The sequence below is a fragment of the Poecilia reticulata genome, chromosome 16 (assembly GCF_904066995.2).
Source record: "Poecilia reticulata chromosome 16, P_reticulata-male-v2, whole genome shotgun sequence".
In the NCBI taxonomy this organism is placed as follows: Eukaryota; Metazoa; Chordata; class Actinopteri; order Cyprinodontiformes; family Poeciliidae; genus Poecilia; species Poecilia reticulata.
Window position 1 is genome coordinate 9470361 of NC_088845.1, and position 27342 is coordinate 9497702.

At 38.2% G+C, this 27342-nt stretch overlaps 1 protein-coding gene and 1 long non-coding RNA gene across 3 annotated transcripts; both read left to right on the forward strand.

Moving 5' to 3' along the window:
* Positions 1-5186: 5186 nt before the first annotated feature.
* On the forward strand, positions 5187-7995 carry LOC145547654 (uncharacterized). The gene is made up of 2 exons (XR_014083951.1): positions 5187-6144; positions 6282-7995. It is a non-coding gene; the product is annotated as an uncharacterized LOC145547654 (long non-coding RNA).
* A 2407-nt stretch (positions 7996-10402) lies between these two features.
* On the forward strand, positions 10403-26825 carry eva1ba (eva-1 homolog Ba (C. elegans)). Of its 2 annotated transcripts, none has more exons than XM_008431107.3 (4): positions 10403-10704; positions 20015-20164; positions 21781-21873; positions 21963-26825. In XM_008431107.3, exons 3-4 carry the CDS (start codon positions 21807-21809, stop codon positions 22385-22387), a joined length of 492 nt encoding a protein of 163 aa, XP_008429329.1. In that variant the 5' UTR covers positions 10403-10704; positions 20015-20164; positions 21781-21806; the 3' UTR covers positions 22388-26825. The 2 variants fall into 2 exon arrangements, with proteins under 2 accessions (XP_008429329.1, XP_081453524.1); XM_081597398.1 differs by lacking the exon at positions 10403-10704 and adding an exon at positions 17751-18445.
* The last annotated feature ends 517 nt before the right edge of the window (positions 26826-27342 follow it).

The following is a 27342-nucleotide window of genomic DNA, read 5'->3' on the forward strand; positions in this document are numbered from 1 at the left end:
ACGGGAAGGGAGAACATGTAAACTCCATGCAGAAAGATCGGGGCCGGGAATCGAACCCAGAACCTTCCTGCTGCAAGGTAACAGCTCTACCAACTGCCCGCACTACAACTTGCATTTACTAAATGTTAATGAGAACTGAGTGGGAAAGATTTATTTTTTCTCCACGATTGTCCTGCAGATGTTTGTTACTTGCTGGTAAATTAGTTTAAACATTTTAATTCGAGCATCTTGAGTATAGGACTAGTTCTATCTCTACAAAACAAATACCTACTCTGTAAAAACATATTTTTAAACATAAAATTGGTTAAATGTGATCGACATAAAAGTTAAACCATGACAATTATTTTAGTTTATTTTTTAATTGTGATGGGCAGCTCCCTGAAGTCACATCAGACTTTCCAAGTTTCCCTGTTGACTGTGGGCTAGAAACACTTAAAACGGCCTGTAAGTGCAGTTTTGTAAGATGACTGAACTCGTTTATGTGTAAGCCAAGTGGGTACCTCTGAGAAGCCCTGAAGGCAACTCAACTGCTCATTGTAGGCTGCATGTGTGGTGCTGCAAAACCTTCTGGTGTATGTGAATCAGGGTGTGAGAAGGCGGAAAAAACATTTTTGTTGTGTTTCATAGTTGTCTTAGTCTTGACATAGAAAGATTTACTATGTATTTACACATTCCAATACAATTTATTAATTAAGACATCAGTGATCCCCCATTTTTTAAATGAATGACTCTTCTCTGAATCAGACCAGTTTTCCCTAAAATATTTGCTAGTTATTTGTGGAGTCTACATTATTTTCCAATCATACAAACAGATTGAAATAAATAAAACATTTTTTAAAAACTCTTTGAAAACATTTTTGGTGCTCTTCTCGATGGCAGTTCATATCGATCCACAGTGTCATGTGGGCTGATGTCATACAAACTGCTTTCTTGATACAAAAACAAAACATGTTCAATGGGAACATGTTGAATGGAAATGCGGTTGGTGTCAGTTCGCTGCTAATCTTTGCAGTTCCATATTTATGTTTGAGTGAATGACTGACAACATAACTGGCTCCAGCTCGCTCCAGTATTGATGCCGTAGTGAAACCATAATAACTACCCTTACTGTTTTTAGTGTCAGCCTCAAGCTCAAACTGTAAGTGTTGGTGGCTGTGGCCATGCCTCATAATATTTTCTGCTGCTCTATAAAAACAGCTGTAAACGCTTTCCTGCCTTTGCAGTTTAACGCTGTGTGATGTCCAACAAAGTTTCTCAAAGAAAAAAAAAAACATAACGTATGGATGATAATGCTCTGACTTTCAGTCTTGCTTAACAAAAGTACATTTGTAACAATTTTAGTTCTCTTGTTTCCTACAGTCCATACATGGAAGATTCTACTGAAACTGATGATCAGACTGAAAGCAATGTTTTGCTTTACTTCTGAAAATAGTAACCTGTGTTTCAGTGGCTGAGCCTCTCCAATCAAGATTTGTTTAAATTCCTAAAAGAACCACAAACACAGTGCAGCATTGTTCTTATTTATTTTGGGATATATACTTAGCATCTTTTACAGTTTCCTACAAAAGAAGGCCATCATTATTTCTCTTGCACAAACAGGCTTGGAGTTTTGGTGACTCTATAGTCTTTGCTGCAGGCAGGGGAGGGCAGACGTGGGAATAAATAATTAGATTTTGCTTCAGCAGGGCCTTTTCTCTCTTTACATGATGCTTTTCTCTTATTGCTACTGCAGTCTCACAAAGTGTTAATGGGACTGGCTGCTAATAAACCCATTGTTGGGATCTAATCTGAATTTGCAAAGGAATCCACTGCTGGGCTTTGCCCCCTACATCCTGTGTATCCAGAACAGTAGGATTGTCGGAGGATCATGATCTGTCACATAGTTTCCATCTGTTGGACGCGCACCAAAAGCTATTTTTACATTTGCAAAGGAAGAAGGATTTCCAGCATGCATTTCCAATGCTGCTGTTCAGATGTGAACATCCCTACCAAAAGGAGCTGTGTATAAGGGAAGTTTCAGAGCACTTCGATTCAATTTTAAACTGTTGGAATTTATTCTTTATATTTACTCAGGTTGTTTTATATATATATCTAAAAATACCAATGCTGATGAGAGAGAAAATAAAACATAAAATCTAACCTTTTGAACCAAACACTGAGACATCCTAAACGAACTCGGCAGCTGGCTTCAATCGTTTTTTTAACGGCTCAGGTGGAAAAAATGTGGGGGTTTTACTGCAGGTGATGTGCTTAAATCCTCATTATTAAACTCAGAAGAGGGAGTTAGATAGATGGAGGGGAGGTCAGAGACAGCTATGTAACTAAGGAGGTGGAGAATGTCATGTGGAATAGCCAAGGTGTTGAGGTATTTGTTATCTCACCCCCAAACTTCTGCAAGCAGTGACCTCCTCCACACACTCTGTCTCCGTCAGCCCCTCTGTCATGAATGACAGAGAGTCATGAATGACAGAGAGTAGAGAAGGTCAGGGGTGAAGGTAGACACTGGGGGCCTTCTGCTAACACTGGTGTCACTGTCGTTTGCATGGATGGATTACCTCAGTACAATCACTTACAGCTTCCTGTCTCAGACCCCCTACTGGAAACTAAACAGGCCTTTCCATCAATCTCTTTTAATCCAGAACTGCAGGACATGATGTGTTAGAAGGCTTTCACGTTTTTATTAAAGTCTAGCTATTAATAATATAATGAGTAGAGCGAGGGTTTCACTTTGTAATTCATTTTTATTTAGAATTTATTTCGTTTTTGATTTTGGTGTCTATGATTGCTACGTTATAAGTTATACATGCAGAACTAAAGCACAGTAAGGAAAGGTAATTTTATTTATATACGGTAGCACATTTTCAGCAACAAGGCAATTTAGCGGTTTTGTTTGATAATGCAAATTGTATGATTTAGGTTCTTCATAACAAAGAGATCAACAAATGTAAGTCATCAGTTTGCACTATAAATAAAATGTTCATTTGTGCCTAAAAAAAGAGGCACATTTGGTTATTTTTTAAAGAATTTTTAAATCATAGGATTGAAGTTTAACCAATAGCCTCTTTTACAAAACACTGTGGTCATAAAGCCACAAAGACCAGCCCCTTTTTAAGGTCCCTCTAGTAGTTTATGGAACACCAATCATGCCAGTCATGTCCCACACACTAGTTCTTTCATAAATGAAGCCAGCAGTGTGCACTCAAAGGACAAAGTGGGGTTGATTGTTGAGATTAACATGTGTGTCAGTCATCTTTTTTCTAAACTGTAAAACACACTAGTGGCAGATGATTCGCTCATCAGTTATGTCGTATTTTCAAGCATGAAATATTATAGAATCAAAGCTTCACTCAAGGCCTTTGATCTGTTCTGCCACTTGTCACCACAACCCACAAGAATTCATGTGCGTGATAGTCCTGGATTATTTTTGCCAGCCAACTGTTTTACTCAGATCTTCCATCATCGCTCCACCACATCCTGGAGTGAAAAAGCCTGTGCTGAGTCAAGTTGAGTTCCTCGGAAGTGTGTTTCCTCGTAGTTCGGTTGTGCACTTACAACTCCTGACTTCTGACTGCTGAAAAGATACTGAGATCTTTGGAAAAAAAACTAGCAAAACTATCTGAGATGATGCCATACATGCATTTTCCTTGTTCACTCTAAATTCCAGAGCCTAAAATTTACTAAACCTCTTTGTTTGCTTTTGTTGTGTTCAAGACTTCAGCAGTTGCAGTGACTTTAATTCAACGAATAGATTCGGATTTCCCCCCAAAAAAGGCATGAACTTTGCAAGATCATCAAGAACCCAGTCATGGAAAACTTATCTGTTGATCGATAGATGAATACATAGTTCATATTTGTATTTCTGTATTTGGGTCCTTTGCTACATTACCCACATTTTTACGTCTTCACATGGGTAGAAGTTATTGGCTGCTCCATAAAAAAAATAAATATTGTATCATGGGAGTTTTGATTCATGTTTCTTTCGTGCAGGCATGTTTCTGCATAATCTTTCCTGATTCATTCCCCACCCAGCAGAGGTGAGTGATCCTTCTAAATATTTGTCCTTTTGGAACTGAGCTTGGATGCTGGGATTGGAGGTTGGGGTGATTCGGCCTCTTTCTGAAGCTAAAAGAAAATACTTTTTTTGGCTTCTTATCTGTCTCGTGTCTACTGTTCAAACATTCTTTGAAAGTTAGAGAGATTTTGCAGTCTGTCACAAAGTGTTTATTTTTATATTTGATTCCATTTTAAGCTACTTCAAAACATCTTTAAAAAGAAAACAAGAACTAAGTTGACATTGCCATGGTCTAACATTTTAGATGGGTGAGAGTACAAGGCTCTGTTTATTCAGACAGTCTTTAGCAAATGTATTCATACACAAAAACATTTTGCATTTTGCCACCACTAATTTCATAGTATTTTGAAAGAATGTAGTCTTGTAGACAACAAAAAGTAGCACACAATTGTGAAATGAAAAGAATGGCTATGTGGCTATTTCTTTGATTTGCAGTTTTGCTGCTCTTTCTATTCTCAAAAGATAAACTGAATTTTCTCTATAAGATGCTTAAAGTTTGGGATATTGCTTGATAATTTAAAGACAGGCTTTTACAAAAATTATTATTTTTTCTTCTGCTGCAGTTGCACACTAAATTGTGTTGATCTATCACAGAATACATGTACAATATGTTTGCAGTAATGTATATAACTTGCTCAATCACTTGTTTATTTTCTTATTATATCTACCGTTTAAGAAAACGATGCCAACAAAAGGAGGGAGAGGAAGATAATTACTGACATTATGCTTAGAAAGTCAAAGCCTGGACACAAGTTTCAGATAATTCATCAAAGTTAAACAAAATTGTAGCTGGAATCAAGGACTTGGATTTTAAGGGAATCTTTGCCTCAAAATAAAAGTAGGTTGAGGAGTTTATTAATTTTTGTATCACTGCTATGATCTTCAATGATTTGGAAATAAATCTACATTTTCAGCCCCTTGAGTATAGCCAGATAGTTTGCTTAAATTGATCTAAACTAATGATTTTTGCTCTTATGGACAATCCATCATGGATAATCTTACCTTTGTAAGATAAGATTATCTTACAAAGATAATCTTATCTTTGTAAGATAATAAGTACTTTTGTGTTTTCTTGCGTACTCTTCTGCAAATGTTAAAATATTAAGGCTTGGAATGGAAAACCTCAGCAGGAGGGAGATCAGAGTTATGATCCCAAACCAAACACCAGCACAGGAGCCCCTCGCTTCCAGATCCCATCTGCCCCATTAAAGCTACTTCTGCTGGCAGAGGCCTCCAGTACACATTATATGGGGGTGGGTGGGATGCACAGAGGCCAAACACGGAGACATGTGTTTTCATGCCGTGGAAAGAAGGTGTGGGAAGAACATGAGAACACCGACCTGGATTGCATTAATTTACTGGAGATTTAATGAGCAGTTTGTGAACGCCAGAGAGATTGTACACTGTCAGGCTGGATGATTAGCTGCATTAACCCTTGTGTTATCATGTCAATATTCTTGCAAGCCAGATTTGCTGTAATATAAGAGAGGATGTACATTATGAAACACAGTCTTCTGCTTTCGTGTTACATTTGAATTATGGTAATCTTGCAAGCTGCAGAAAACAAACCTGCAGGTATGTCTTTCTTATCTCAGATCTCAGTTCAGTTTTTGCTTTGTGTATTAGCAGGCCAAGCCTTGACTTCCATCAGGTGTCCATTTACTGTTTATTCAGACAACATCCTTACAATTGAAACCACCAACAAAAGCTGTGCATGGCAACCTTTAGAAAACAACTGGGCGAGGCGTCTTGCATGAAACTCAAACTGCAAACACTAATCCATGCGAAAGTCTGTAATTTGTATTATTATGGAATTTGTTTGGCCTGCAATGCTTCACTTCATCCCAGCAGTGAGCTTTGAGGACGAGTGGCATCTTGTTTAAATCTCGCCACCAGCTCTGGATTTACACACCTCACTTCTTCTTTCACCCTTTACTCACCTGCAGGCGGACCCTCCCCAGTCTGCCTGAACATATCCCAGCCTGTCCCCGCCTCTGCAACAGGCTCTCGTCTAGTTACACGCTTTGGTTTGTCATCACATAATCCAGGAAAACGTGTCTTGAAAGTCACAGGTGCCCTGTAATTAGACTTCTCTCATTTCTCTTTTATTCTTGATTTTTTTTTACCCCTTCCCCTGTCATTTGTGCCCTTCTCTTACTGTGCTTCCCCCTAATGTTTTACCCCATTTGCTAACTTATTCCTCAAACAGAGGGATACAAATCAGCCCCACGGGTGAGCAGATGTCTGCCAGCCAGTCAGAGATGCAAGCAGGAATATGATCACTGAAGCAGCACATGGAAAGATTTAAACCCAGGCATGAGGGAGCCTCTACAACTCTTAATCGATGAACCTACCAGAATGGGTTAGGTTTTCAGTGTCTTGCAAAACATATGTGATACACCAGTGCAAATTAGTTTGCGTCTGGGAAGTAGGAGAAAGACACTGAAACATGCTTAGGTACTCAGCCCCCTTGATATAAAACTTTTGGACGCATCCCTTCTCCAACACGTCTGAATGAAATGAATGGTTAATGACCAAGGCTTTGGAAAACTAAGGAGGTAAATTTGATTCAGGTGTGTTGGAGCAGGGACACATCCAAATGTTGCAGGATATTGGCACTGGAGGAGTTGGAAACACTTTTAAAATGTTATGTGTGAAAACAATCACATTGCGCATCACCCTAAACAAATGATTCCCTTTGCAACTCATGGAGATGGAAGAATCATCAACCATTTAGAAGAAAGAACATACATATGTTAGATTGCTTTGCATAAAGTCTGACTGGTCTTGAGCTATTTTGCAAAAGGAAAAAAAATGGGAGAAATGTGGAAGAGATATGTCCCACTGCTGGTGGTTCTACAAAGACTTTGGGAGACTGAACGTAAACGCCTGCCAAGCTGTTAAGAAGCATATTTTTTTCAGGAAAGTACTGAAAGCCTTTTTTTTCTTCCACTTCAAATTTATGCTGTACCATGTTGTCGCTGTCTGTTACATAAAATCCAAATAACGTGGTTTGTGTTTGTAATGTGACAAAATGTGAAAGGTTCAAGGAGCACTAATGCATTTGCAAGGCGCTGTACTCTGGCTGTAAGGTTTAAAAGACGTGAGGGAGCAGCTGTAACCCAAGAGAAAAGCAGTGGGAGGAAACCTGATTTGGATTGATGAGCCTGAAAGCCCACTGGGTGTGTATTTCAGCGTGATTTCAGCTAAACACACTATATCCAGAGCTTTTCACTGCCTGGCTTCTCAGGTTAGTAACGGAGATAATACTCCACAGCAGGTTGGAACATTGATAAGAGCTCTGCTCCAAAAATGACCCTTTAGGAGAGTAAAACCATCTCTGGAATTTATTATTCTCAGCTTTTCTTCCCCTTTTTTCCCCAAGAAGACTACAAGCAACCCTAATACAAAATGTCACCACGTTCTCTCAAGCGCATGGCTTTAATAAAATTTGGTGGAGACAGAAGACTGTTGCCATGAGGATTTACAGCTTTGCCCACTGAGATGGAACACAGCTGGCAAAATGTTGGTACTAAGACCATTTGCAAAGTGGCTGCTGCAAAATGAGATATATTACATATGTCATGCACTTTACGGCATGGTCACCTCTTGTTTGGTCAGTCACTGATGAAATCTGTTGTGAAGACTGATATTTTTCTCTTATGTAGCTTGCAACTGTTTGCAATTAGAATGTCAACTCCTGCAGCACAACAGCTGACATTTACAGTGATTACATGTTTATGCTGTTCCCAGAGACGCTGCTTTCACCAAAACTGTTCAGTCTTCTCATTAAAGCTGGCCTCTGTAGCAAAGGGAGGTAGTGTGAGTTTTGCAAACGTTTGAAGTCCAAAATATAAATCATAAATTATACTGTAAGCACCATGCGTCACAAAGTTCAATATTAAACCACATGTATGTCTTTTCCCATGTGTACACTATTTAAAAAATGGCAAGAAAGGAGCATGCAGAAAAGGTTTTGGTGTTGACAAAATACAGTCAGACAATTTAAGACAACCCAACCAACCATTAACAAGTTCTGTCAGTTTCTTTAATGTGTTCCTCATCACTTCTACTTAACAATTTCCGACCAATATGGACCTGACTGAGGAGCCAGGAGATGAGTTTCTTCATGAAAATGATTGAACACTATTGTGGCCATGGCATCGGATGAAGTGGGTCAGCAATCCTTTGTGTAGATTTGAGCATGTCAACACACACGTACGTGTGGCTTTTTGGAGCCTTTGGTCTTCCTTCCTCCTGCGGAGAGGCTGTTGGACCAGCAGACAAACACAAAGCACCACTCAAGGCAGCCAAAAGTCCAACACACAGGGACATAAGCGAAGGCAGAGGTGAAAGTAGTTTTAAATTCTTGAATTCTTGGGGGTACTATGACAAAAATAAATAAATAAATAAATAAATAAATAAATAAATAAATAAAAAAAATAAATAAAAAAAAAATAATATATATATATATATATATATATATATATATATATATATATATATATATATATATATATATATATATATATATATATATATATAGTGAATTGATAAAAGCTGGTAGCTCTTGAATTGCTACAAAATAAAGCTGTATTTCCTCCTTCAGCCCACTGGCTGCAATGTTGACACCTTGAGATGCCATGAGACCTAAATCCTGAACATCATGGCATGGACTGCATCCCAGTTTTCCATGTCTGACTAATAACCGTTTATTTAGCTTTTAAACTGGTTCTATTGATCCTGTGTCCAGACAGAGGGATAATCAGTAGCCCAGCATCATGACCTGTTTGTTCTGAAGATCCTGCAGCTTCCACTTCTCTTCCTAACATGGCGCCTCCTCACCCTGACTCTCATCCACAGAGCTCTGTTAGGTTAAAGTGCATCTTCTGAAGTTGGGATGTTTTTCCTCCAGCAGGTTCCAGAGGAATCACCTCAAACCAGATGTTGGACTGGATTTTATTTCAATGTCATTTGTGAATGTTAGAGCCTCATTTTCAACAGTGGCGCTATAAAGGTTGAAAAAAGTTAATTTGGAGAAAGTATCATCAACATCAATATTTCCACTAAATGAGAGGCAAAAAAATGTGTTTGATAAAGGAAAAGCCTCTCAGACTCTGAGCTCAAAGCAAGATGCCAGAGAGCATCAAACTGTTTTTTTATATTAGACGTTACTTTAATTTTACATAAATATCGCGGTAGAAGCCATTTGTTTGTTAATACTTAATGAAACATATTTACCGTGTTTTATTCTAAACCTTCCTAATGACCTATTAAAGTGCATATTTTAAGCTTACCAAGATATAAAATGTTTAGAGTGTTTATTAGGTTGGTCACTGGTTCGGCTTTCACATTTTTAGACAGATAACATTCCTCTGAACGTATCCCTCAAAGACTTTAACTTGACCTGGACTCACCTCTCAAATGCTTGTGCATTGATAAGCACTTCCTTCTTAAATTCTTAGGAATAAACATGTCCTTACCCCTCAGTAACTTGTGACTGGACTTGGATATGCCCCTCAATTTGTTTGACACTACTTGGACTTGAAATCTCTGCTTTACATCAAAATTTATATTCAAAACCATTGTCATTTTTAAAAAAATGTAATTTAAACCACGGCACCCTTAATGTATTCATAGATATAAGACGTTATCTATGTCTCTCAGCATTCCTCAATAGCTTTTTATTGCCTTGTACAATATAATGGCGCGTAACCTCACAGCGCTTTGTTTCATGCTTGTTGCACAGTTCTGCTTTTTCGAGGCTGTTTGTGAAGGAGTTATGAGAGTGTATTTGTCCAAATTAAACAAAGCCTTCCAACCTTTTCTTTTGAAGGTTACAAATGACCCAACTGTATTTATAACCTGACATTTTAAAGGGCTTGTTTATTTACCAAGACTCTATTTGTTATACTACCAACTGGCTCAAGTTTGATATTTTCAAAAAAGAAGAGCGAAACTTGCTTAGTTCTAATAAGACATGTCGAGTAAAACAATGCAAATAGTGTTTTTCCAAAATAAATTCACGTGTGCCCATTGGAACTTTATCTTTTGGAAAATATAAATAGAAGTTCACAACACTATTTTCTTGTTTATGATTTTTTTTCATCCCTGTCACATTGGAGTCACCATGGAGAGACTTGGCTTATTTGCCTAAGGGTTGCCCTTTTTTCCTTAACAACAAAGGGAAAGCCCCCCTCACACCCACAAATCCACACCGCAACACACACACAGACCACAGTTCTTATCCCTCCCTTCTTCCTTGAGTTTGCCCTTTTTAGGCTGTTCCTCTTTTTTTCCATGTGAAGGAGGGATAGTATGACAGATTTCCTGCTCCTTGCAGACCCAAGCCGGGAGAGAGAGAAAAACTCTGTTGCTCACTCATTCTCCAAGTTTGAGAAAAAGTTACCACCTCTTCCCCAGACTCTGAACACGCACTGCAGGCGGAGACACACACACACATACACACACACACGCTCACACACAAGTTGTTCGGGACAGCAGAAAGCGTGAAACAGCCAGGACTGCTTGTAAATGTGTTTGTGGAGGGAAAGAAGATTTGCAGTTCGTCTGAGGATCTCGGCGTGGACTGAACAACTTCGTCTGGGACGTTTTCCTCTCATCACCTACCAGTGAGTTTGACAGTTTGTTTCAGTGTGTATGTAGTACCATAGAAACCCCTGCGTAACATACAATGCAGCCCTCTGTTAAAGTTTAAATGCTCTGCTGATTGTTAAAACTGTAGCTGTTAAGGAGGCGCCTGTGTTGGAAAACTTCCTTATTCTTGAGGAAAAAAAAACTAAACCCTGTTCTACGATTGTTTCCACTTGGTAAGCTCTGTTGAATATGAAAGAATTTGGGAGAGTTTTGGAAACAAAGACTCACTCAGCTTTTACATGTGATGCTCATAATAACAACCATATGTTGTCATAGATTAAACTACTGTTTTTGTCAAAACCAGGCATTATCTGAGCAGGATATCCATCCAAACAGAGCATCATTGTGTGGTCCTCCCTCATACGTGTGTTTTCCGTTCGCAATAAGTGAACCGGTGCAAACAGAATATTGAAGCAGAGGGACAGGGGAGCCTGCTAATGGCTTTCCGGTGCAGCTGCACGTTATTTAATGACTGGTTTGTCGCTGTTTTGATGAAACAAAAACAATCTGTTGTGTAAATTCTCAGGTCAGTTATTTTTTTTTGTTTCTTTGACAGAGACAGGTTTTTAAAAGCAAGAGCTACACTTGTGCACCGCTTCATATGGTTCTCATTCAACTTATATTATCTTCTACAAGCGTTCTTGCGCAACATCAGCTGTCCATATGCTTCAGTCAGTTTTCATATCTCCTTCTGTCTGTGACGGATGCTTGTGGTTAGCACCTCCTGTCAGAGGAGACGGAGCAGGGAGGTGATGGGTGGAGGTGGGATTGGGCCTCTTCTCTTCTGTGTCTAATCCAGTCAGTCTGAACAGGCTGGCAGCACTTTAACTGCATCTCCTCTTCTCAATCTGATAACCCCTCATTGAATGAGTGTAAAAGTTAGGTAAATAACACCTTCGAGCATAGACGCCTGAGGAGTGTTGACTTCTCTGTGACCTCTTTAGGCTGGTCAAGTTGGCAGACTTTCCTTTTACCCGAAGCCCCACAGTCTCATTTATCACCCGGCATGCCTTATCTGTCCAGAGTCTGGTTGTTAACGTACTTTATTTACCCCGAGGTCAAAGGTTGAGATCTGATTTGACTCGCTTGTCTAAGCTCCCATGGTGCCAGCCTGTTTGCAAGGTGATTGCACAAAGTTTCAGTCCAGTCTCAGTCAAGGTAAACTAAGAGAAAAGGGCACCTGAAGACAGCACTGCACAAAGACAAGAGATAAACACAACTTCCTGTTAAAGACGGGGTGAAAAGTGTGCTAAGGCTGTTTGTAATGATCATTTCACAACAGCTCAAGGCAAGACAATTCAGTGTGACAGATTAAGTTTATCACATATCAGTTTTGTAGCCACACTACTTTCAAAAGCTCTAGTCGTGGGTAAGAGCAGTGGATCTATTTTGATTGATTTATTTTTTTTAATATTGCTCAGTATTCTGCACTTAGGAACTGGACTTAAACCTTCTAGCAAAACTGGATAAGTAGGTATTTTCCAATGAGCAGCTGAAATGCAGTAAAATTGGCTAAACGGAGCAGAAAGTCACACCACATCAGATGATCATCAGCAGATCTCTTAGACCCCTAGCTGTTGTGAACATTCATCATCCAAATATGTCTTCAAAAACCATGGTTCATGTTTCTATTGCTGACTGTTCAAAGATGGTATTATTAGCTGCTTTATCCAACATGAAGTCAGAGTATAAAAAACTACATTATTTCTCAGTTTAATATATTTTTACACAGTGCGATGACTGTATATACAAATGCATTCCTCCCATGATCATACTGAAGCATATAAAATTGACTTTGAAGTTTTTTTTTCTGTCTTCTGTCAAAACGACATGCACTTCTCAAACTTTTTGCCTACATGTACATTTATTAAGATCCCCTATTTAGCTTCGACAAAATGTTTGACAAGTTAAACCTCAAACGTTGGCCTCAACATTCACCCCTGTTCTTGTCACTTATATGAATACTGACATGGTTAAGCCCAGACTTATTCAAATCCCTGACAGATTTAAAGTAATTCCTAAAATTTCAACATGTTTCTCCCGACATGCTAGCTTTGAAAAGGTCCAGCCAGAGTCCCGTTTGAATCGAACACAACACAAAAACATTAAGGTTAAGGCTCCTGCTACTCTGTTTCATATTTGGCTTGCCACAGTGGGGGTCGTTTTGCCCCTTCTCACATCGGTACTTGTGCAAATTTGGTTGTTGCACATCTAGAGTACAAAATATACAACTTTGATTTGAAGTAAATTTAAAGTAACGTGAGTCCAGTCAATATTAATCAACTGGATGTTAGGAATACATTTTCACAGTCTCAATTTTATCAAATGACAAAAAAAAACTTTACTTTGAATATCATCAAGTCTTTATCAAAACTTTGCAACAAAATAGACCATGCTACATACTCATTTCAAATACATAGATGACTGAAATACAGATTAAAAGGCTATAGCGCGATGTTATCATTAATGACTCTACAATGTTAGGGTTTGATTTTTAGTCTGGTTTTGTCTGGACCTTAAAAATATCAAGATATTCTGATTCAATTGATCCGAATAACAAATAGCAGTGCTGGAGTTATCCTGTCTGCTAATAGTTGGTAGGCTCATTCAAAGCCACTGGCAAACAGGACTTTAAACCATGCTAGCAACCTTAACTGTACTTTATTTACACAAACACATTCCTGTCACAGTGACACTTGTTAAATCTGGAGACATTGCATCACATTTATAGGTAGTATAAACGGATTTCTTTGGGCCAAGTCAAACAAAGGGCGAGCATGTGTTTTGAATGATAAAGCAATTTTGTGGGTTCATAGATTTAACAAAATACCTCATGTTTTTATGCTTCTGGATAGTAACCCAGATCAATCACAATAATGTGCTAAGAGCTCTATTTATTAAGCTGTAAATGTGTGAGGATGCAAAGTAAGAGCAGATACAGATGTCTTTCAAGTATTAACATAGAGACATCACACGTACCGATACCTGTAAATGTTTATCTGCTCCAATATGGTTTTGAAGCTATGTAAGCTTAATTCAGTGTCTTAATAAGGTGCGTATGGAGGCAAAGCATTGTATATCCTCTGGATTTCCAAAGTGAAGCATTCAGACGCTACCTCACATCTGGATTACATTAACCACTTGCCCTAACCCCCCAGCTCAGTCCCCATCTCTATTACCCTCACATTACCTGCCTCAGCCGGCATAACATGCTCCTCACAGGACGAGCAGTGCACTAGGGTACACCCTTCAGGATACCATGGGATTGAGTTCTTTGTTTTACTCTTAGCAAACTGGCATTATATTAACAACAAAGCATTTGCTGTTTGCATATCCCAAACAAAGCTAAAAGTCTGGAGTCAAATAACAAATGGAAAAGAATGTCTGATTTGGTTGATTTTGTGTTTGCTCTTGGAAACGTTTGTGCCCTTCAAACAAAAGCTGGTATTTATTTATTCATGAGTTTGTGTCGAATAAAGTATATCACAAAGCAGAATACAGATGCATGTGAAAAAATATGATTATTTAAAAATTCTGTTTTAGTCCCACATAAACAAAAAGAATCCCTTAACTATTATATGCAAATGTCCAGTCCACATAAATTGACTGACTTTAGTATTGCGTGACACTTTGCAATTGCAACTGGCAGCAGGCAAGAGCTAACGCTGATATAATTTGTGTTAAAAATAAACAATTTCATAGTCAGTTTTCCCTGATAAGTGGTTTAAAACCTTTTATAACAAGTACTCAGTCATCAAAAACTATCAAAGCTTTAGCATTCTTACAGGCTTTTTTTTTAGGTTTTGTATATATTCTTTTGGTTTCCCAAATGGATCGTGGATCTTTGTGTTCTGTTCACATACTTTTTGAAAGGTTTTGGTGACACTTTGTTTATTAGTTATCAGACAGGAAAGTGGGTTATGAGAAAGAGGGAAAAACAAAGGTCTTAAGACCAGGAATCGAACCCATGACAGCCACATGGAGGACCAACGCCTCCATACACTTACACTTTACTTCTGTGCCACTATCACACACAGGTTTTGTGTATATTCTGTGGGGAAAAAAACTATGTTTAATATAACTTTTTTTAAAATTTTATTTTAGAAAAGGAGTACATTTTTTAAGTTTTGAGTTAGAAAAATTAAGACAAGTGCCCTGACGTCATAAATCCAAGTAGATATGCTGCAGGTTTTACACCAACTCTTAACGTAGAATTAAATAGGGCAGCCATTTATTTAAAGTACATTAATAGACACCATAAAAAAAACTCTTTTAGCTAGATTTGCATGTCTTGCTAAAACAGCAAGACATGCCAGAGATCAGTTCCTTCTGGTGCTCCGCTTTATTTTTAGATTCACATTGCAAATCATAACACTTACCCAGGTAGAGGTGTGAAAACCACACTGTAATTATTCCAATTAACATGAGCTCAGCAAACCTGCACTTGACCATAAGTGTGAGTTTTTCACATCAGGTGACTGTTTTTTGAAGCCCACATTATTGACGTAAAGGCAGACCCAGCGCTGTGTGTTAATCCCCCGTGATGTAGTTTCTTATGAATGTTTACAGAAGATGCAAATTCACACACAAAACATCACTAATTGCTTGCTGTTTATTAAAAACAAAAAGGGATTTTCTCCTAAACACAAAACACTGAGAGGCAGGTGAGTAATAATAGTCTCCTGTCTGCTGAACTGTAATCTAGAAGATCCAGTAAGGAACGGCAGTCATCTGCTGTGACTTTGTGGTGCAACGTTTCTGATAAATGCAGGTCAATTACAGATTATTTTCAGTGTTAGAACATTCCTCATGCCTTTGTATTATTTATTAAATAGTTTAAATTTTATGATGCCATAATACTCTGAAAGACACATTTCTCTGCATCAGGAAAAAATTACATATTTTCCCTTTTTTATCAGCTTTCAGCAGAAAATACAAACACGTCTGTTCGGGGTCAAGCTCAGCATCTGCACTAAGACTTAGTTTAAATAAGAACTGCCTTCATGTTTTCTTTCCAAATTAAACAATATCTCTTCGTCTATGTCAGCAACCCTCGCTGACAAGAGGGAAACAGAACTAATATCAATCACAGCTCCCAACCAAGGAACTTGGAGGAAGCGCATCCCTGCATTCTCCGGCGATCCCTCTTGATAGTATGCCTGGATCTGAAGAAGACAAAATGTTCAGTTTGGCTTATGAAGGATATTACTTTCACCCTGCTGATCTTCATAAATGCTTTCACAGACACTGTAAACACAGAACTTGGTCTGGGCTACGTTTCAGTTTACAAAATGAAAAGCAATACCTGCACCTTTATTCTCATGGGGTAGAACTAAAGTTCAATTATATTTGCAGAACTTGGAGCCTCTTCTGTGGCGCGATTATAGGTGTAAGAAAATTATCATAAAATCCTTCCAGCAGATATTTGCTGATATATACTTTGGCAGTTTTGAGACTCCTGTTGACATTTTCTCAGCTGTTCAGGGAATTTCATTGTGAATGACTGAATAAGCAGCGTTGAGACACCGCTACGATTAAGTATATTTATTTAAGTGGAACTTGCTGTAGCCCGTTTCAGAATGTGCTCTGCAAGTTGAAAATAGTAAATAAATGACCCAGATGACTGCTTTTGATGCCACGGATCATTAAGTCCAGGCCGTTTGCTCAGTAGCAGCCAACAAATCAAAGCAGAAATGTTTTAATGAACGCAATCAAGTGGGAAGACACTAGCTGCTATAAATCCTGATGGCAGCCTTTGTGATCTTGCTCACTGGAGAGCGCCTGTGTGTGGACTCAAAACAGCAAAATATGATTTAATGGAAATGCAGCTATTTTCATTGTGTGTAGTTACATTCCAGACTAACCACAGTTGTGGGAGCTTAGCTGAAATTTGAGGTATAAAAAAATACTTCTTCCCTTTCTGTGGTCCAGCGTGTGTCATTACAATGGGGAAATAGCCAAGACTCGCTCCCTTGTGTAATCTGACCTTTTTATCTTCTGTGTTTAAATCAAATGTGGCTTGACTCTCTGTGTTAATTCACTGAAGGCTTATGACTTTGATTTCTTCATTGTGGAAGGTCTTTGTACAGTTTATGAAATAAGTATCAAGGATTACTGTATTGTATTTTGTGACAAGTTTTTGCTATGACGTGTTTCTCAGTTGCAATTGATTACCTACTTTAAAAAAGTCAGAAACAATTGTTCTGCATGTCGACTCCAAGGCAGATTTATGGGCAACTTTATCTGGTCCTGTCACATGGTAACAACCAAATACATTAAGAAATTTAAACTTGATGACGGCATCTTGCTGAAGTTCAGCTCCAGCATCACAAGGTGACAGAAAAAGGATCAAAGTGATTTTGTGCCATGATTGCAGGTGCCAGAATATAATGGTGTGTCACAATTTTTTTTCAATACATTTTGAACCCAGTTTTAAGAAGAGCAGTCTTTGCCTTTGGAAGTTCACGATTGCAGGCTGTTACCTGTTTAATTCATGATTTATGAATGACAAGAAGCACCCCAAAAAGGAGATTATTTTAAAGGTTTATGCTCTGACACTTCGGAACTGACCCATGTGGTTTTTGAATGGATTATGTTTTCTTTTGGTCATATTATCAGGACAAAGGATTTCTATGTTCCTCACTATGCAGATGATACCCAGATTTATTAATTTAAGCAGCACAGGAAATGTTGGAGAAGTTTTCTTTTCTTTCCATGAATTTATAAGTTGAGTCACTCTTAAATTCCTAAAAACCTGTAACATTTTTTAAACCAGTAACGTTTAAAACATTTTTTGGTTTGACAGAAATACTAATTTAAGTCTCTTTATTTTGTGTGGGATTTTTTTAAATTGCATCTGATTCACTTATTATAAACTGTCTTTTTAACATTTCATCCTTGAATGTTTTTGTCAAATGATGGAATTTATGTTTTCCATTGAAACATACTTCTACTGTATTTTAAGTATGCTTGCTTTTCCTTCTCTTTTGAACAGAAAAAGGAGAGCTTTCTGCAGAGTTTTCTTATTTCTTGTGTTTTCTTTGCTCTAAACACAACTTTAAGTTGCACTTCTGGGATATAAGTTGAACTGTCCTGATGACCATCACAGCTGACAGCTGAATACAGTAGAAAACTTAGACATGGGGTCCTCCCAATTTTAGACAATAGCTCCAACGGTGCAGGAAATTGTTGACTTGAATGTGTTCCCTTCAAAAAGGGACAGACTTTGGCAGAAGGAAGAGGAATTGTGGTTATCTTGAAGTGGATGACCAGAAAAAGACTGTGCCACATTTGGAGTTTTTCTTCCATGCTGCTCCTCCATCTAAACCAAAGCAAACAGCCTCTGCCAGAAATAGACTTTGACCAGGTTCCATGTCACAGCAACAAAGCTCTAGTTTGGTTCCCCTGAACAGCTCTGACCTAAAACGTTTGTACTAATTCAAGCCTGCCATTTGTCCTGGGATTATATTTTGTTTTCTGCTTCATAAAATTTGTATGGCATGTTTTTCAGACTTAGTAAAAAAACTATCTCAATGTGTCAAGAGATTCCTAAACAGTCTGCAGTTGACAAAAAAACTCAGGAAGAGGATGCTTGTGTTTGACCTGCGGATGTGAAATCAGGAAAGAGCAGAAGATAAGCTAGCAGGGAAAAAAAAAAATCTTTATCGTCACAGGACGTTGCTGCACGAAAGCATGTGTTGCTGCACGTTTGACCAGGTAATTGGAAAATCATGTTTCCACTCCTCTTTCTATTTACGTTTCATTATATTCAAAACCAAAAATGTGCTAAAAGTTGTACAATTTGAGAACAATTCAGAATCCTCCCATTTTTATATCACCTAACGTGCACAGTTATAAATAGTTGTTTGCTTAGCTGTAGTTTGTATTTTTAAATCTACATAAGCCTGTTATGTTTCTGTCCTAAAATCCCTGCAGGACTATTATTTTTCATCATAGCATTTACTGGATTTAATAATCAAAACATAATATAACAAAAACATTCATCAAGGCACTTAGGCATGGCCATTAGTGAAAGAGAATGCCTTAATTTTAAGTCTGTAAGGTAGGGCAAGGTCTTAAATGGTAAAATAAACACTTGGAAAAAATGAGTAAAGGTTGAGTCATAGGATATTAAACATGCTGCTTGGAAAGAGATCGACTCTGTTAATATTTCCCTGGTCTGGGAAGAAAACAACTTGGCTAGTAAAGGTCTTAACAAGCTGTAAGCAGGTCTCCATTTGTTATTACCCACTGATAATAGATCCTCCTGTGTGGTCAAGCTAAATTTGGTTGAATTCCTGTGTGAGAAGAGGCCAAATGAGGTACTACAGGTGAATGAAATAAACTATAGAGGAGGGTGGAGATGAACATCGTAATTTTTTTAAATGTGACATAAATTGAAAAATGCTCAAAAGACTTTGTCCAGGTATGTCCCAACCATTCAGTGCCGAAACAAAAGGTCTCCGTGTTCCTCCCATCAGCGTTGGGGGTGAGGGGTGACTTGGAAAACATGTTGGCACAGTGGCTGCTCTGTTTCTCACCCTCCCACTCCCCAAACACTGCCTCACTCAGGCACTGTGTGGAGAGTCAGCAAGATCAAAATCAGCTCAGGAAAGCAAAGGGTCTCTCCTAAACCAACAGCAGCAGGGAGGGCAGAGGAGTGTTTCCTAAACAGGAGTATAGGTTAAAAAATACACAGCTCAGCATATTTCACAGCATCCTCCACCTGGTGATACGCACCATGTTATGTAGCTTTTACTAACAATGTACTGATCTGGATTTTATTTTGCTCTGATATTAATCCAAACCATTCTAGGAATAGCATTTGCCAATAATGTCTCCTTGACATTTTATTAAAATCAGTTCTATATTTATACTGTTACATAACATATAATGACAGACAGTTTTATTGTGAACATGGTGAATTGTAGCATGTTCAAGATACTGCAGCATTGAGCAGCAAGAAAGGATTATTCTGTTACAGAGTAATAAGTAATTGTAGTGAGTAGTGACACTTCAAATTACAGATAAAAATAAATAAATAAATGGAATAAATTGACAAACCCACATTCAGTTTTCTGAAAGAATTTGAAGTTTTTGTGCAGATCATGCTACATAAAAGTAACTCAAACACAAGAAATCAGCAGGTTTTCCTGCAGTCTCATTCTGGGCAGCATACTCTGCAAAGGCCCTGTCCATGTTTGCATTGCAGATGCCTCAGTGAGTTTGTTGCTAATGTAGCTTGACGTCTGTATGCGTGTGTGTGTGTGTTTGTTCTCATCTCAGGGTGGCCAAATGAACTGTTTAGCCTGAAGACCAAAGATCATAGGGCCCCGATTCAACAGCAAGGGAGAGAGTGAACGGATCGAGACCACTGCAGCCTCGCTTTGCATTATGAGTCGCAACTGAAGAATTTCTCTAGGGTTCCGTTTTGTGGTGAGTTTCATTTTTAAACTCAACTCTAATGTGTAAATAGGTTTGCTTTTGCTGTGGAATTCTTGCCATGGCTTTTAGTTCATTAGTCGACCAGATTACACATGGTTTACAAATGTAGTTTTGTGTTTAAATTCCTTTATTTTCCAGAATACATCAACAAATAAGGCTGAGTGTAGTATAATTCCCAGGAATAGCTAAATAATGAGAGCGATCAAGCACTGAAGTTCTCAGAGTTTTTAATTAAGAGTTGAAAGCAAACGCAAACACTTGGTTTGTGCAATTTAAGGACATTTGATTGACGCACCGTCAAGACATGTGGTTTGACTTAAAGTTCTGTTACTCAAACATTTTTAAAAGAAAAAATATGAAAATTTGCATCCATTTCTTACTAAGGAATAAGTTCAATGCACCTTTTGAAAAAATACACAAAGTCACCATTTCAAATAGAAAAATTAATGGTTTCTCACCTTCCCCAAACCTGAAAATCCAGCATGGATGCTGCAAGTTTAAAACAGACGGCAACACTAAAAACAGATTTTATTTGCATTTTAGAGGCTTTGTATCTGAATAAATCAGCAAGGTTTTGTTGTTGCTGTTGTTCAACGGCATCGCAGCTTCTGCACACATCAACGTCAAGTAACAGCACAGAATGAGCCAACGTGCAAAGTGCTACTGAGTGAAGAAATCAAGGAATAGATCCACTTTCAAAATGATGATACACAATGATGGCGAATATGACAAACATTGATTTTGAAAGGCCAAAGGCTACTTCCTACAAAACACCAGACCAGGATTGCTGGATGTTAAAATTTGTGCTTCAAAAGAGAATTAACCTTCACGACTCCATGGCTTCTTTGTGAATCTTTTTCTTTAGGAATAAAAACTTCCTAAAGAGCGCTAAGAGTCATGAGTGCATGTAATGAATGGACACAAACACAATAGAGCTCGCCAGACTGAAAGGATACAGGAAGGATAGACCACTTGAATGTTAGGGACACAACCTCCAAACAATACGACATACAACGGTTTCTTTTCAAATTCATCTTGGAGTCTTTTCTGATACGTAGGAGATCTGTCTGACCACTTGGAAGAATGAACTTTACCTGATTTACTATGTTTTGAAAGTCATTGGATCTTTTGTACATTTTGTCCCACTACAGTCATAAATTGCACTGTATTTTGGGGGAATGTTAAGTGGTAGGCCAACACAAAGCAATGCACAATAGTGAGGCAGAAAGAAGATTGAATTATTTATTTTCTTTGTTGTTAAAAAGATAATGGAAGCCACACTGTTTTCTTTCCATTTGATGAAATACAGTGAAGTTTGTTCGTGTAACTGGAAAAGTTCAAGGTGCATGAATACTTTTGAATAAGAGCCATGGTTCAGAGACAATTTCCCTAAATGTATTATCATGATCCTACAAGAAGCCACAGACTTGGAGGTCTGACACCACCCACCCCTGAGAAGTCATAGGTTTGCACTTAGACATTGAACAGAATGCAGGCCTAGGGGAGGAGGGATTAGGAAATCACCTGAAGGAGTCCAGGTGATTTAAGTCAGATTATGTTACAGATTCAGAATAAATATGTTGTGTTTTATTTTTGTTGTTCTTCAGGTTTGAAAAACTGAAGGCAAAAAAAAATGGACGTTAAGAAAAAAGAAATGGATCTCCTTAGCAACAGCATTGCAGCTTTTGCACACATCAAAGGTAAGTCTCAGCACAGAACACAGAAGCAAAGTTCAGCATGTAAAACACTCTACTTGGGAAATCATGCTTTGTATGTGTCTCCTCTGCAGCCAATCCGGAGAGCTTTGGGCTTTACTTTGTCCTCGGAGTGTGTTTCGGTCTGGTGTTGACCCTCTGCCTCTTGGTGATCCGCATATCCTGTAAGCCGCGGACCAAGATCGCTCCCCCCACGCCTGAAAAGAACCCCTTAAAAGACGTCAGCGTGGAAGATGAGGAAAGCGATGATGACGAGGATGAGGAAGGGGATGAAGGAGAGGCCTCTGTTCCACTGCCCATCACAGAAATCCCTGTTGGGAATCATACCAGCCAGTCAGACGGCACTCTGAGTGTGAACGTTTTTACGTCAGCTGAGGAGCTGGAGCGCGCACAGAGGCTGGAGGAGAGAGAACGGATCATCCGGGAGATCTGGAGGAATGGCCAGCCTGATATCCTGGGGACGGGAACAGGGACTATTGGAAGAGTGCACTACTACTAATGAACAGAACGCTTCCAGGAAACCTGAGTTTGTAACGGAGTAGACATAAAAACCTTTGGGCCTGGAGTCCTTTCAACTTGAGAGCTTCTTTTTTTTATCCAAAGTGACTTGTGGAAAATATCAGTGCCAAATTTGAGATATTTTGCTTTGACAAAGCTGAACTTTGAGATATTGCACTTATTATGCATTACTGTCAACTGACTATACGTATTTGAACTAAAAGGTGTCTTAATGGCCTCTGTGGAAATCAAGTGGAATGAATGGAGGAACTGAAGGATTTGTGGAGGTGTCAAGCTGTAAATATACAAGAGGGAATATAGATGTTGAACACGTGAATGTTTTCTCTCAATTCATATATTCCTAAAGAGCCCATTGATATTAAATTCACACCAGATGTCAGGAACAACACACGCAATCCCAACATAAAATGACATTCAAACTAATTAGTCCATAAATTCCTCTTTCACATACTCTGATCCTCTGTTTTTCAATGGATTTTAATTGGGTTTAAGTTTGGTGATTTAAGTTTTTCAAGTGATGTGAAGTTTCACTTGCCCAAACATGTTGTTTGGACGATCAACGTGTTATGTTTTGGTCTCGTGTGGTCAGATCCTTTTCTCCCAAGGTTTCATTGTGTTCTACAGATCATCCACAGCAAATTTTAAACAAGCTTCAACATTTTTTTTTTATAATGGAGCCTAGCGCACTTAGTCTGCATGAAAGTCATGACTGTTGAGTGCATTACTTGTAGGTTTCATATTAAATTTGTACTTGCTAATTGCTGGTGTTTCTGAAGTTCTCTGTTAGTGGTAATTTGCTCTTGTACAACTCCCTGAGTATTTCAGTGAAACATCTGGCATTAACCTTCCAATGACCACTTGTAATAAAATTATGGTCCTTCCACTTTGGGATTATGGTCCAAAGAGTCCACTGTGAAACATTAAAAAGTTTATAAATATATCTGCAACCAATAGCATCAGTTTGCTGGGCAACAATTGGGTTGCAAAAGTCTTGAGAGAGCTCTTTGACCTTATCCATCATGGCATCCTTGGTAATGAGAAACGTTTTCTTAATTTTTTTTTACCAACTACACCAGCAGAATATTAACTGGCACTGTTAGAAAGCATAGTTTTTTCTCCATGCTTGCAGATTTCACTGGTTTCCTGGCTGTGTGTGGCTCTGTGCAGCTTCTTTTCCTACTTTTCAAAGTTAATTTCCCATTTCATTCCATTTTATTACACATAACTTAATTTGCGGGCTTATTTGTTTGGCTTTCCTTTTTATGTGACTTACTTGGGTGGCTAATGACATCTGGTGTTAATTCAATGGCCTGCTAAAAGGACCCTTAGAAACACTTACTGAGAAAAATGTTAACATGATCAATTCTTATTTTCCCACTGTATTTGGTGCTTAATGTTAAAACAGCAGGTTTGCATATATTAAGCAAACCAATGCAACAATAAAAAATGTAAAGATTTTCTCTCCTAAGCTGTTTGTTTTTGATATATTTAAAACGTATTTAGTAATTGAGAGGCAATTTTAAACAACAAACAAAGTGGAAACATGTGACTTTGACCCACAAACGCAGCTAAATAAAAACGGCAAGACACATAAATTCAATCTGCCTTGTATCAAGGTTTCAGGCTGTTGGTGCAACTATGAGCCCCAACTGAGCACTGTTTTCAGACCACAGCTTACTTGAGTATTGTGCTGACCATTTCCATACCTATATGACCACAGCAACTTATCCTCTGATGATTACCTCCAGCAGGATGATGCACCATGTCACAAATCTCAACTGGTTTCGCATGACAAGAAGTTCACTGTTTCCCCACATCGTAAACCAAGGGAGCACCTTTAAGATGTGGCAGAAGATTTGCACCAGCCTACAAATCTGCAGTAACTTAACAATGCTATGATGCTAATTGTACAAATCTCTGATGACTATTTGTAGCACCTTGCTGAATCTATGCAAAAAGACAAGTTTCAACCTAGGACCGATGAGGTGTTGTCCCCCAAAGTGGTTCATGCGTGTAGATAGTTATAATGACTTTATTCCACCTTGAAGGATCAATTCAGATTTTTGAAGTTGGGTTCTGTTGAAGGATCATGACCAGTCAATATCTTACCATGTAAAACCAGAGACACGTCAAGACAAAAGCAAACCCTTCCAACGTTGCATTCGCATAAGACGGCTGTTCATATAAAAGTCTATAACTAGTCATAAGAAGAAACATGGTAGTTCATGGGCACCAATAATTCCCAGTATAAAATACTTCCTAAAAAATAAAACATGTAAAGCACAGACTTTGAGAGTAACTGATGAAAAGCTACAACATTGTAAAAACCAGCAAATCAGCAATCCCTTGAACTGATAAAATATTTTATCAGTTCCCATAAAACACAAGAGATCAAAGACAGTTATATTTCCAACACAAAGTTCAAATTTAAAGGTCTATTTAAAAGTATTCTTTCTTAGGTTGCGTGTTGCTTTTGTGAGACACATGAATGTCACTTGAAGAACACAAAGCAGAAAGCCTTTCATTCTCCTCTTACTGTTTGGAATTGAGCCACAGCAGTTCTTCACCTTGGGGGGAAAAAACGGTGGGAGCTGTTTAATTAAAACACCTTATATAATTAAAGTGTGAGATTTTCTTAGATGACTGTAAGCTGTTAGAAGTGCTTTATAGAGGTTGGTCCAGATGTGCACCTAGATAAGATGTAGATAAGAATTACAAGTGATTAATGACTTGTGGGAGACAGTAGTTTTATGCTTAATTTGTATTATTTTGTCATCGTCTTTGAATCATATTATATAAAAACCTTGTTTCACAGTTTTGTTTTTGTTTTTTTACAGAGATTGAATGGGTCCTTTTGGTATATTATTGTATATATGCCTGCTTCCAAGGCACGAAACAGCGCTAGAATATTCTGGTTTTGTGTTAAACAGTCCAAAGTTGTTGTTTTAAAAAAAAAAAAATCTTTTAATGCATCCTACAAAATAAGTGTTGATAATAAGATAGTGCTGATCACATGATTGGCAAACAGATTTTTACATTTCTTGTGCTGGAGCTCCTTCTGAAGTCCGGCTCCTGACTACACATTCACAGCTGATCACTGGCAGAAGAGCCACTGAGTTCATGTTCTTGTTAGATGCGATTGCTCAGTCTGACACACCCGATCCAGGCCAGCCACAAACAAAGATGATGCTCTCTAAATTTTCCTTTTGTTGTCTATAGCTTGTGAGCAGCCCACACGTTGTTTCAACACAATGACTTGTGTCAAAAGTTCTGTAATGTGGTTTTGGGAGGAGTGGGTTATTATCGTTCCCAAAGCTCTGATGTTCTGAGCTTGGCGGATCCAGGGAATTATGAGGTCAGAACTCCGAAGGCCAATATCACTGAAATGTGACGAATCTGTCCGACGTGAGCAGGAATGACGTAAACTGATGCAACAGCCGATAGACTTGCAGAGCCCAGATGATTTGCCCACACTGAACGGATGTTTGCACACAGTTAATCTTCAATGATTTGTTGACTTCCAGGAAATGGAATTATGAAGTGTTGGCTCAGCAGCAAAGCCTTACACAGAGACTCATTCACTAAATAATCAGTGTATGGTATTTGTCAATGTTCTTTCTCTCTGCCATATTGATAGAAGAAGCGTGTTTTGTTCTTGCATGAAAACACTGCATGAGTTCTTGTGAATAGGGGATAGATGAGAACCCGCCTCTAGTCATCAACAAATATAGACCATGCTGAAGGAGCTGCAGAGCTCAGGTTAGCCTTAGCTGGTCTTCTCTCTGTTGTGGCATTAGTAATGAAGTAAACTGCCGTAGGTTTTATCTTTTTATGTGAACATATATCAAAATTATGTTCTGAATATGAAAGATATTTCATTTACAATTCCAGCTTGAATTGATTTGTTGTTTTTTTTTCTAAATATCTGAAATACTTTACATTTCATCACTGTTTAAGCGCCCCCTATAAAGCCCATTGCAGTTGTTTAAAATTCCACTAATGCACGCTGCTGAACTGTCATCCTTGGGGACTTTTAGTATTTCTCAGACAGAGCCAAATATGTGTAAGCTGTTTACTGTGATTTATTATTGTCCCTGTTGGCTCAACAGCATTCCTTATTGCTGGGAATGTAAAACCGCTTAGAAGATGGTGAAAATGTCAAATCCAGGGAGAATAGAGTTTTATAGAAATGTTACTTTTTCTACACATCAACCTTCGCAAACATCAGCAAAAAAGGAGCCTTGCAATTATCTAGTCTTTAATTGCAATTGTATAATCTCATGAAAACCCATTGTGAGTATTTAGTAGGGGAGAAGGATCCATGGATCCCACATGCTGAGGTACAATTGCATTTGACCACAGGTTATTATACTGTTAACCATTTCTAATGTTGAATAAAACTGAAGCTCTCAAGTTGATCATTGTCTGAAAACCTTTAGTTTGTTGATTCCATGAGATGTAAATATGACTCAAAGAAGATGGTTTTGGTTGATCTCAGTCAGAAATGGCTACAAGAAATCAGCCACCTATTATGTGTCCATATAATAGACATGGTACATGTGTCTATTTGTAATACAAAATGTAAAAGAGCTGAAACTGTGACAGACTGCACTGAATGAGGACCCAGGTTGATCTTGTCACCAATAAGAGGATGGGCATCATGGGTTTACAAAAATCTCCTTTAGCAAACATTAGATCTCATCCACACATTTCTTGAACTTGGAAAAAAAAATCTCAAACAAATTAATGGGAGATGTGTTGCAAGAAAATACTATTTTAATTAGTTTTTTTCATAGAGGCAAACAAAAGCACAGTGGTCTGTCCAACTGATCCGCATTTATACTAATTTTCTCCAGGTTTTGTGTGAGAGGAATATAGCAAATAATCAACTTTCAACATGGGCTTTAAGAACAGTCTGTTCCTGTGGGCATTTTA